The sequence below is a fragment of the Euprymna scolopes genome, chromosome 25 (genome assembly GCF_053919585.1).
Source record: "Euprymna scolopes isolate OS-2025 chromosome 25, ASM5391958v1, whole genome shotgun sequence".
Taxonomy (NCBI): domain Eukaryota; kingdom Metazoa; phylum Mollusca; class Cephalopoda; order Sepiida; family Sepiolidae; genus Euprymna; species Euprymna scolopes.
This window is the reverse complement of record NC_136506.1, coordinates 65,809,375-65,821,443: the sequence shown is the minus strand read 5'-3', so window position 1 is coordinate 65,821,443 and position 12,069 is coordinate 65,809,375. Positions and strand designations below refer to the sequence as shown.

Below are 12,069 nucleotides of genomic sequence, written 5' to 3'. Positions count from 1 at the left end.
GGTTGAGGGGACATTTTTATTCTGCTAGTATTTAATTTGGTTTTTATTCATATTTTTCTGAGTTTCTTCATTGTTTACAAACTGTTTATTTTTATTAAAAGCTGCTCTCAATTTATAAACAGAGTGCCCTGTCTGCAACCCAGGGGACGTGCTGAATGGCTTCATGAGATAGCACACCATTTTTCTTAATTTTTTCTTTTTTAAATATTTTATTAGGGTTTACTTCTCATGAGAAGGATCTTCATGTCAGTGTCACTGACAAACTCCTCTACAGAGAGAACGTAGACACCCGAGAATGGTGCCTAGTAGGTATTGTGATGTGTAATACATTGGATGCTCCTGCATCATTAGCAGCAGCAGTCGTAGTTTAACATCAGTTTTACATGATGTCATGTATTGGATGTATCAGGAGAAAATGAATGACTTTCCTGCAAAGAAATTAATGAATTTGCTTGATTTTAGAAAATATCAGAAAAAATAGATGTTTTTTTTTTTTTTTTTTTTTTTAATGAAAATAATTAATTTAAGGCAATTCTTGTTAGTATTCTCAAATGAAAGATGCGAGTATATAAATATAATGTAAACATAAGATATATAATATAATAATAAAATATAAAAATAACAGTATATGTTCAGAACAAGCATAAAATGTCCATATTAATAAAATTGTATGCATGTGTCTGTCTTTCTTGTGACTACGTGACTTTACTATTTTTCAAATTTATTATTAACTAGCCTGAGTGCCCGACATTGCTCGGGTGTTTGGAGGTGTGTGTTAAGCAAAAAAAAAAAAAAAAAAACTGGTAATAGGTAGGCAAGCAGGCTCGAACCCATACCGCGAAGGAGGAAAGGAATGTGAAAAAAATTAAAAAAAAACGTGACGTCATTGCCGTTGTGTCCATTGCCAAACCGGAAGTAGCAAAGGTTTAAATTAAGGCTAGTCAATCGAAGAGAGGGGATGACTTTCGAAAATGTCAGCGAAAAAATCGGGCCCTCCTTGTAGAAAATTGCCCAGTTGAGGGTGAAGGTATTAATGTTTTTGCAAAATTTGCAATATTTGTCGTCCGAAGGGTCGAGCTTCAAAACGATACCAATCTTGTGAAAATCCGTTGCCTCTGTCTAAAGTTTTAGGCAGATGTACAAACATACATACATACATTTAAACAGACAGGTGAGATTTATATTATAGATGAATCATTTCTTGAAATCAAAAATGCAATAGAATAAAGCACCAATAATATCTTTAAAATCCTCTTGAAAACATAAGTACAAAATTAAATTCATCAGAATGCATTTCAATTTCTCTATAAAGAAATCAGCCATTTTACTCTTGTTGTTAAAAAACAATTGTGTTGCTTAGAAATTTGAAAGCATTTAAATAGTCAAATGGAAAGTCATTTAAAATGTTTTTAAAATTGTTTGTAAACCTCATATTTTAAAAGGCTGAAAGTTTTGGAAACTATTTCCATCAAAATATTTTATAAATAGAACATAAAACATTGATGCCTCCATTCAATTTCTAGAGACAATGGATACCCCCTGTATGGGTAGCTGCGTGAGTAGTTGTAAGGCAAGGGTTGCACAATCTCCAACCACACTTCGCCTGAATCGGCACTGCTTGAGTCCAGTGGAAAGGAAAAGTGTTAAACAACTGGAAACAATGCCGAGATAAGCAGAGAGCACATACAGCACCTGAAATTCCAAAATGGTTACCTATTTTAGTACTGACCAGGCTCAACATTGTTTAACTTTAGTGATCTTATGAGAATTGGTGTGTCAACGTGATTATGCTGTATATAGCATAAAACATTAACTTAATTATTTATCATATTTTAATAATAATTTGGTTTTAATTATTTAATGACCTAACTATATTATAATAGTTAAATTTTAACTCAATCCCTGCAAAATAATTTGGTTAAAAAAAATGTACCTGCAACTGGGGATCACTTATGAATTTAATATTCAGGGGAAGCTGACTTAACCAGCTCAAAGTAACTTCTGCACGAAGTAAGCTCAGATATACTTGTTTGAACATCTGTGTTTCAAGCATGTGCATTTTGTAGGCAAGAATAGGCAGAAGACTGATGTTGGAAAAACTATTATCCATGGTAAATATAGCAGATATGATTTGCTTTTCTAAAAGAAACATGGAAGAAATGCATATCAGAATAACACTAGCACATAACATTGAGCTACATCCCTGCAAAAACTAATGTCCTTAAAAACATCTCCTTTAACCATTTATATAAAACTGGGGATCGCTTATGAATTTAATATGCAGGGAAAAGCCAATTCAGCCCATGTAGGGTGAATGCCACAACAGAACAACAGGGGCGTGGATACACATTTTTTGTATTAGTAAAAATTTTAATGCTGATATATTTTTTTTTTTTTTTCAATTTCAGACTATGAAGTTCTTGAAATTTCCAGTGAAGATGAAGGCGCGGCAGTTCCAGATGATGAAGTTACGCCATTGGGTTTGAAAAAAAGACGTACTATACCAAAAGAAAACAATACGTTGACTCCTTACTTATTAGGAACAGGTAAAAAATTAATTTTAAATGTTAAAATTTACGATTAGTTTCTGAACTTTTGAGATAAGGATTGGTTATTTGTATTATTTGGATCCATCATACTACTGTTCTCATCTTGAGTGTGATTTTCAGATTTTTATTGATGTAACCTAAGACCTTCTTCAGGTGTATCTTGTTGAACTCGGGAATGTTTCTGTCAAACTCGGGAATCTAGATCGAATTTCGAATGAAACCCTTCATTTACTTCATGAGGGTAATATACTCTCATTCTATTGGCCATGACTGGATAGAAGTTCTAAGTAATTTGCGATTGTATTTTTCAGTTGCCCACACTGAGAATTAAACCTTCAAGAGAATATCACTTTTACAATTGATTTTTCCAAGTACTCTAACCACTGTGCCATGGGTCCAACTTCTTGAGTTCGACATGATCTAATAAAATCAAGAACTTTATCATTAATATCATAACCTCAAAGTTTATATATATAGAATATGCATAGCATCTCGGGTGGTTTAGCTACATACAGTTGTAATCTATTACATCGACTTCATAACCATATCTCTAAATCTTGAGTACATGGAAAAGCAAGGAAGACATAACTTCATTTCATCAGAAATGATATGACTGCATGCAAGCTAATATCAGCCTTTTGGTCTTGACCGCATTGAGAGCAGACATGAAGCCTAGCCTAGTGTTGCCCACCCTAGAGTTCAGAACACTTGCAGCATCTTAAATAGGAAAACCAAATGATAATGATGATAGCTTTCTTCCTACAAAAATCATTCTGGTTCGTCAGTTCAGATTTTCCCCTCAAAAGTAGTTTAGAAAAATTTGAGAATAGAATGTGGTGTCATTAGCAAATATACCCATCTTGGATGCAATTGCATCAGAGTGGTTGTTTATGAAAATGGAGGAATAATAAAGTTCCAAGGATCAACCCCTGGTAGACACCCGCATTAATGTGATGACAATAAGATGTATGGCCATCGAGGACGACTTGTATGAAAAGATTGAAAGTTTTAGAAGCTATTTTACATATAATAATTTATAAATAAAGATTAAAACCATGTTACAATAACCACAAATAAAATAGTTTTATGGATGGTAAATTGCAGGCAAACAACTGTGTCTTCTGCATCATTTTTTTTTTTTTTGTAAACTTTTAACTTTTTTTTAATTGATAAACAAGGAATTAAAATTCATTGTTAACAAAACTTTCTAAAAGGAAACTGTTTACATTTTCTCTTCATTTATGAACAACATAATTGAAATTCATTTTTATATTTTTCTTTTATAAATAAAAAATATTTAAGTTGTTTCGATTTTATTTTTTTAAAACTATTAAATTAATAATATTCTTTTTTACTATTTTTTTTTTTGTATTTAAACAGAATACAGGGTTCGCACATACTTGAAAAGTCCTTGAATTTTGACTTGAAAAGGCCTTATTGCTATTATCTTGAAAAATCCCTGAAAAAAAAAGAAAATTTCTTGAAAATGTCTTGAAAATTATATTCTTTATGTCCAATAAAAATTTGTATTGAAATATTAAAAATAAAATCGAAATAAATACTATTCAATTATTTTTTAAGTTTTAATAAAAATATCATTAAAATATTTTTCAAATATTGAAAATAAAATCAAAATACAATGTTCTGAAATTGCATAGTAGTAGTGTGGATACAAGAGTTATGTCCCTTTATCACAAAATTACCCAAGGTAGTTTTGTGATAAAGGAAAGTAACTCTATTTTTCTCAGCCTGGTTGGCTTAGTTTTCAATTATAACAAATTAAAAAAATTTTTTTTTTTTTGGGTGGGGATTCAAATCTCCCTCTATTTTAGCTTTTATTTATAATTTAAATTTTGGTGGGGGGTACAAGGGGGGAGTAGTGACGACTTTCATAAATAAAAAAATACTTTCCTTGCGCGGACGGGATTCTCCAATAGTGAATACCCTCATCCCTCACCCCCCAAAAATGGACAAGACAGCAGCTATCTTGGTTGGATAAAATCAAAAGTAATTAAAACTACTTAAAAATACCAAAAAAATGATGTAGGTGGATTGCAAAGTAAATTTCATTGGCTATGGTAACATTTATTTGTTGTATATTTAATTTTTTTTTTTTACCATTTTTTCGAATTGTTGTCGATTGTAAAACAAACCCCAAATTTTATTTTGGAAACTTCAATTTTAAAACTTTGAAAATTCCTTGAAAATCTGTACAGACACTGAAATATAAATTATTAAAAAAAAAATTATCATTTCTTTCAGATTTAAATTTTATTTAATTTTTTTAATAAATTATTAAACTAGTCTATTTAGTTTTTGTTTTTATTAACAATATAGAAATTCTATTTTGTCAAAAGATTATTTTATCATTTCTTTCCTTTTTTTCTTCTTTATAAATACTATAATGGAATTTTCTTTTTTTATTCTTCGAGCAAGTTAATTATTTGAATGTTTTCTACTCCAGGTGTCAAAAGAGGGCGTGGTCGGCCTCGACGATATCCCCCATCTAGTCAGAATAACCTACACACACAAATCCCTGCAGTAATCATACCGACTTCTAACGGACAAACTTTAATGATGGCACCTGTTCAAGTAAGTAATTGCTTTCTTTATTCAACAATCTAACAACAGTAGTAGTAGTAGTAGTAATAAAAATAATCATAATAATAATAATAATAATAATAGTTTCAGTCGCTTCTCTCTATGGACTGGTGACAAATAAATTCACCTTCTCAAATAATAATAAATTTTTGTCTTTAATGAATGAATTTAATTGAATAACAAAATTTTTGTATTATATTTCTCTTTGTTTGTCCATTTTACTTTTTCTGATCTGACTGTAATTTTGTATGCACCTTCGTTATAATAATGTACATTAAACTAACTATTAAGATATCTATTCGATGCATATTTAGTGATTAATAGGATTGTTATTTAATGCAAAAACAAGCACAAATCATCATGCAAGCATCAATTTGTCATAAAGCACTCCTAAATCAACAGGCTATAATTTTTTTTTGCCTGTTTTTAACAAGCAAAAAGTCTAGAACATAACATTTTTAATTAATTTTTTTCATTTATTTAGTTTTAAAAAAATGTTGATGTGATGCAGAAAATCAGATGTCTTTTTAAAATTTATTTTAAATAAACATCATATTTAATCCAGGCCTTGTATTCACCAGTGTTCTTGCTTCCTGTTGATTCTGTAACTGGTTGGCCTACACATAGAGGAGATGGTAAAGAGCCTGATGGTTTTTCTCTTCTCTAACAACAAATCTTTAATATGAGATGCACCTTGTGTTGACACGTTTGCTCTCTTGTCAGTAATAGAATCAGCGACATATAGTATGGTCAACAGAAGGCTACAAGCAATCAAAATACACTGGTCTTAACAGATTCGTATTCCAACTGTTGCAATAAATTTTGCAATTGGTTCTGCCATACTACAGGGTGGCCGAAAAGTCCCAGGACACTATACATGTATTTTTAATAAAACACTATTTTTTAATGAAACACACAGAAAACATATATATTCAACAAAAAAAGAGAACTTTATTAGAAACAAAGCAGAAAACAACTAGAGTAATTTAGTGGTCTAGGGGATCAGTATGTTGGCCCTCGTTGTTCTTGCACAATTCCATTCGCCTCCAGGTTCTTTGTGCCATTTTTTTTAGAGAATTCCTTGATACGCTAGCAAAAGCTGCAATAATCGCATGCTTTAGCTGATCAATGGTTTCGTATCTAATACAAGAAACTTGACATTTAATTAAACCCCATAGTGTCCTGGGACTTTTCGGCCACCCTGTAGATTTCCTCAACTGATTGCATTTATCAGAGTTTTGCCACATGAGAGATGCTTGTTTCGCCATTACTATTATTTGAGGGAAAGCTTTGAGTTTGTTTTCGGTCTGTCAATATACATATAAAGACTTTTTTAAATTTGTCAGTTAAAAGAGATTAGAATTCTTCTATATTAAAACACAAAAATAAAGAAAAATCTGTGTGATGTACGTATCTGCGATTGTTCAAGTAGTTTTATTTTTCAATAATAAAATAAAATTTTATGAGTATCAAAGGAGTGACCCCTGTCCGCCATTTTGTAAAGAATCTCTAAAATAAGACATATAGCTCAATAGTAATTCAAAATTTGTGAGATTCATGTTGTAATGTCTATGAATTCCTGTTAATCACTTAAAAATGATTTTCTTTATAAAAATAAAACTACTTAATCAATTTACATGATTTTTGGAATTTCCTGTCGTGTATACATACAGATTTTTCTTTATTTTTGTTTTTTTAAGATAGGCAGAATTTTAGACAAGAACTAATTTATCTTCTCAAACCCTGTATACAAGTAAAGAATTTTTTTGTTTCAAATGAATCCAATTGAACAAGATTTACATTCATAAAATTTATTTATTTTTAAAAAATGTTGATGCAATGCAGAAAACCTGAGGTCCTTTTTAATTATATTTTTTTAAAAATCAAAATCAGATCTAATTCTAAACATTGTATTTACTAGTGTTCTTGCTTCCTGTTGATCCTTGAACTGGTTGGCCTAAATAGAGGGGATGGCAAACGGTCTGATGGTTTTTTTTCTTCTCAAACAGAAAATCGCTAATATGAAATGCACTTGTGTTGACACATTTGCTCTCTTATCAATGATAAAATCAATAACAAATTCTGGATATATGACAGCATTAATAGAAGCCACAAGTAATCAAACACGGTTAAAAAAAAAAAATGATGTGGCGATCAGCTGAAAACCTGGCTCAGAACAATGAAACATGATACTGAGCTGATCTTGGGCCCTTGCTTCTACAGGGTTTGATGCTAGAACCGTGATTGGCTAACACTTGTATCTTGTGCTGCAATGGACTGTCACGTCTGGTTAGCATTTGTTCAGGACATGGCAAATTCTCTGGATGGAACCTGCTCAACCACTCCAGAATGAATGCCAAAATAAGTACAGTAAAGTGAAACACATTGGTTTTGTTAAATTCATATTCATGAGTCTTGGGATTAGTTCTGTATGCTAAACTTTCTCTGCCGACTGCATCTATATCAGTGTAATGCCACACCAAAGATGCTCAGTTCTTTATCGTCATCATTTTTAAGGAACGCTTTGAGCTTGTTTTCGGTCTGCCAATTTTCTTATGTTTCGGATGCACAGAGGCTTTTTTAAATTCATCAGTTAAAAAGATTATTAGTAAAGGACCGTAACAAAGTAAATATTTCATAATGTCTATAACATTTAATTTTAAAATTTAAATCTAAAAATCATTTTTATTTTTTCATATTTTGTTCCAGCTGGGGATGGGGCATCCTACCAGATGCCAGAAATTTGCCTACTATATCATACATTCCAGACAAAAGATCTTTCTAAGATTCTAACCTTCCCTTTATGTGCAATTTCTTGTATCTCTCTTTCGCTTGCCCCAAACTATATTTACCAAGTAGTTTTTGAAATTCTTTTTCGTGAGTCTGGTTGTTCCTATCCTTACTGAAATGATGGAGATCTTCCTAAAATTCCAGTTTCTTCTTGTGGTACATAAAACCTCGCTATTTCGTTATTTTTTCTCTCTCAGCTCTGTTTAACTCAGCGTCATTGGTGATACTAACTTTTACTAAGGTTAGTTTTCTAGTTATTATCCTATATCACTATGTTGTGTTTAATAGCTCTGTTTTCTAGGTACGTAGTTGTAGGAATGCATAGTCATAGTGGATGGTGTATGACTTATTTCCAACTGTTTTTTTCTGGTAAACATGTTCCCAAGATGTGCTGCTACATTCGAGATTCAACTGTTTACATTGTATAGTAGCTATCCTCCAGCAGAACCTTACAACTGGATGTCAGGTGGTTTAGATTATCTACTTCTGTATGGCAGAACCTGCACTTGTCATTGCTGAGTCCACTCATTTTACAAACATTGGTCATGAAACATTGATCTTGGGCAGCCATTATACATTTATCAAATGTGGGATTAGATATTTACATGAAATAAAAAAATTGCTGGATTTAAAAGTAAAATAAAATATTATGTAATTTTTTGTGATTCTATTTTTCTTCTTTTCCCTTTTCAGGGAATCCAGAATCTTCAAGCCCTTCAACAACAATTTAAACAATTGCCAGCATTGATACAAAAACCTTCAGAAAATGGTGGGGCTGGAGGAGAAGCAGAAGGAGGAGGGATAGCAGCGGCAATTGCAGCAGCAGTAGCAACGGGCGAAAATAACCAAATTTTGACAGTTTCTGTTAATTCAAATGAGGCAACAGAATCCGAAACAAATGCCACGATAATCAACTCGGCCAAAGATGAAGCACAAACTATAACGGGTGAGAGGTCTTTTCTTTGCTTTTTCCAAGATGAAAAGAATTTTGAACTTATTTGAAAAAGTCAACAATTATTTCATTTCGGTTCTATCTTTAAATTGGAATTTTTGGAGTAAAGTTGGCAAGCTTAGGAAGCTGAATAATATATATGCCTACATCTATATAATAATACGCTAAGGCACTTGTATATATGTCATCACCTTTCACATACATTTTTAAAAAATGAGATTGTCCGATTAGCAAAGATGTTGACTGGTGATTAATCTGACGCCGGTAAGATAAAAAAATTCCAACCTTACTCATTTTGAAATAAATTGTTCTAAAATCAAATTGTGTCCTTCCATTGATTAAAACAGTCCAATTTTAAATAAATACATTTTGAAAAATGACATTTGTTTTATTGATTTCTAGAATATTTACCTAATTATTTTTATAGTAAAAAGACTGGGAATATTTGTTATTTCAAAAAGAATTAATAAAATAAAAATAAGTAAATAAACGACATATATTCACTTTATTTATTTAAAGAATAGATTCTTGTCCAGAATTCTCCCTATATTAAAAAAAAAAGTAAAGAAAAATCTATATGTATCCATGACGAATCAAAAATATATTCCAAAGATCATGTAAATTGATTCAATTTTATGAGTATCTGAGGAGTGACTGTCTTGCCAGCCATTTTGAAAAATATTCCAAGAAATAAAGAGAGATAATTCAACAATAATGCATACTTACCAGATTTATGTTGTAATGTCTATGAATTCTTATTAATTGCTTTAATCTAATATATAAAAGGCTATATATCTGTCTATCTGTCTCCATATTTTCAAACTCTATCTCCTCCGAAACTATAAGTCGCAGAGTGGCGTTAAGGACCTCAAATGATTGGATCTTTAACCAGTTGAAATAGTTTTTAAAGGATCAAAAATGAGTCAAAATTGAAAAAAATTGTTATACATTTTGTATATTCATCTTTGTTTATTTTTCATATTAATTTTTAATCAGTTCATATTTGTGTCCTGTTGGTACAGTGGTAACATCACCAGCTTTGAATGCTAGTTTCGGTTTCGATTCTAGCTGATGGCACCCAAATATTTTACTTTTTTACTTTTGAAATCACGACTCTATAATAATATATACGAAATCTGGACGAATTAAAATATCATATTTAAACATATTTTATGCTTAGGCAAAGTCCCCCCACCTCCACGCTAGTTTTTTAAATAAAAATAAAAAAAGTCAGAGGATCACTTTTGCGGGTAAATGGGTGATTGTCTAGAATTCCTGTAATATTAAAAAAAACAACAATACAGAAAAAATCTGTATGATATACGTACCTATGACGGAACAAAAAGATCACATAAATTGATTAAGTAATTTTATTTTTATAAATAAAATTATGTATAAATGATTTAGAGTGATTAATGTGAAATTGGTAACATTACAAGCCTAATTCTGCAAATTTTAATTATTGTGGAGTTATCTGCTCTTATTTCTTCAAGATGGTAATGCAAGACAATCATTTTTGCTTACTCATAAAATTGGATTTTTTTAGTTAACAAGCAGAGTATACAGAGTCCCCCTCCACGAGTGAAAAATTTACTTTCACCATGACTAATGTTTGTGAAAAATTAAAAAAAAAAAAATCTTATTGAGAAAAGTGCGAACAAATGATTTTGGGTCAATTTTACCCATACAAAGCCCCTAGGGGGTCAACTAGAGTTATCCTGGAAAATCCATTCTGGCAAAAATTTACTTTCACTATGACTAATGTTTGTGCAAAAGTTTTAAAAAATCCGAGGCGTGGTTATTGAGAAAAGTGCGAACAGATGACTGGACAAATAGGAGTGAATTAGTAGGTGCATTCTATCGTGGGTACGTATATCAAACGATTAAAAAAATTTGTTTTGTAAAATGGAGGGAATTCTGGACAAGAAGTAGTAAATATAATGTAAAATGATCATCAACTTTTAGTCTTTCACTTAAACATTAAAAGCTAGTCAATTTTGCAACCCATACCAACTGTTGTCCAACTTCACATTTTGTCGTAACTTTCCAGGAATTTTGACCTGAACATTTTATTCTGTTCACTTGGGAGGGGGAGTAAACCATTTTCTTTCCTTTCATTTCCTGTCATCAGATATATTTTAATTTTATGCATTTTCTTAATTTCTATCAGTTTATTAGATCACGTCTCGTACATCTTGTCTCGTTCAAGCTACCACCAACGCTCACTATTTTCTCACAAAAATTCTGTCAGCCTGAGAATAGATGATTTCATATCCACCCTTTTCATCGTCCTCCAGTTCTCACAAAGCAAGATCAATCCATTAACTCCTTGTCTAAAATATTTCCTCTTTTCCAACTTATATCGAAACAATAAATACCAATAGATAATAACTATTTGTAGGTATAATAATCCCATCCATATTTAACTTGTATGTTTAAATATCATGGTTTTTCTTTTTTCTGCTTTAAAAGAAAACAATCAAATGAAGGAATCCAATGGAAAAATGGAAATGCAATCCCTTGGAACACAGAATAATCATTCCAAAGAGGAAAATGTCGGAGGTAAAAAAAAAATAAATTTAAAAAAAAAATCTTTTGATGTCATTTAGACGTTTTTCTTTTTACAGCAAAACTTTTTAAAAAATTGACATTGATGCGGGATACATTTTGGAGCATTTCAGATGACTAGCATTGGGTGATGTGGTTATACTATTTGGGACGTGCTTTCTCATCGTTTTTTTTTTTTTTTTTTTTTTATAAGTTATAATCATGTTGACACAGATTCCAGAGTTTAACAGAAAAATTCCTGAACTTGACAAGATACACCTGAAGAAGTTTGGAGATTATATTGTTGTGAGAATAACACTTGAGATGAGTACAATAGTTAGAAGAATCCCTATCATACAGAGATAGGTTGATTGTAAAGTCTATTTCTTAAAACTGGGCAACATATACCAGCATCTAACATGGATATTAAACTGTATATAATGATGATGATGATAGATCATTCTCTAGTTTTTTATCTGTAGCTGCAGTTTGATCTCTTTTTGAGCCGTTGTTAAGGGCTAACCTGCATTTGGTTTGAAGTTGCCATTCAAATTCAGATATTTGACATTTTTAATTCATTTGTAAATTCATGTAAGCCAATGTTATTCAATCTTTGCTAAACAAATTGAA

General features: G+C 31.1%; 1 protein-coding gene across 2 annotated transcripts in view; it reads left to right on the top strand.

Annotated features, from left to right (window-relative positions):
- Positions 1 to 12,069, top strand: part of LOC145247408 (uncharacterized) — a 94,466-nt gene that overhangs the window by 46,608 nt on the left and 35,789 nt on the right. For both annotated transcript variants that reach the window (XM_080109113.1, XM_080109114.1), the window contains exons 5-8: positions 2,409 to 2,546; positions 5,014 to 5,141; positions 8,634 to 8,886; positions 11,365 to 11,454. In XM_080109113.1, the coding sequence (XP_079965239.1) occupies positions 2,409 to 2,546; positions 5,014 to 5,141; positions 8,634 to 8,886; positions 11,365 to 11,454 (609 nt within the window). The remainder of the gene's footprint in view (positions 1 to 2,408; positions 2,547 to 5,013; positions 5,142 to 8,633; positions 8,887 to 11,364; positions 11,455 to 12,069) is intronic.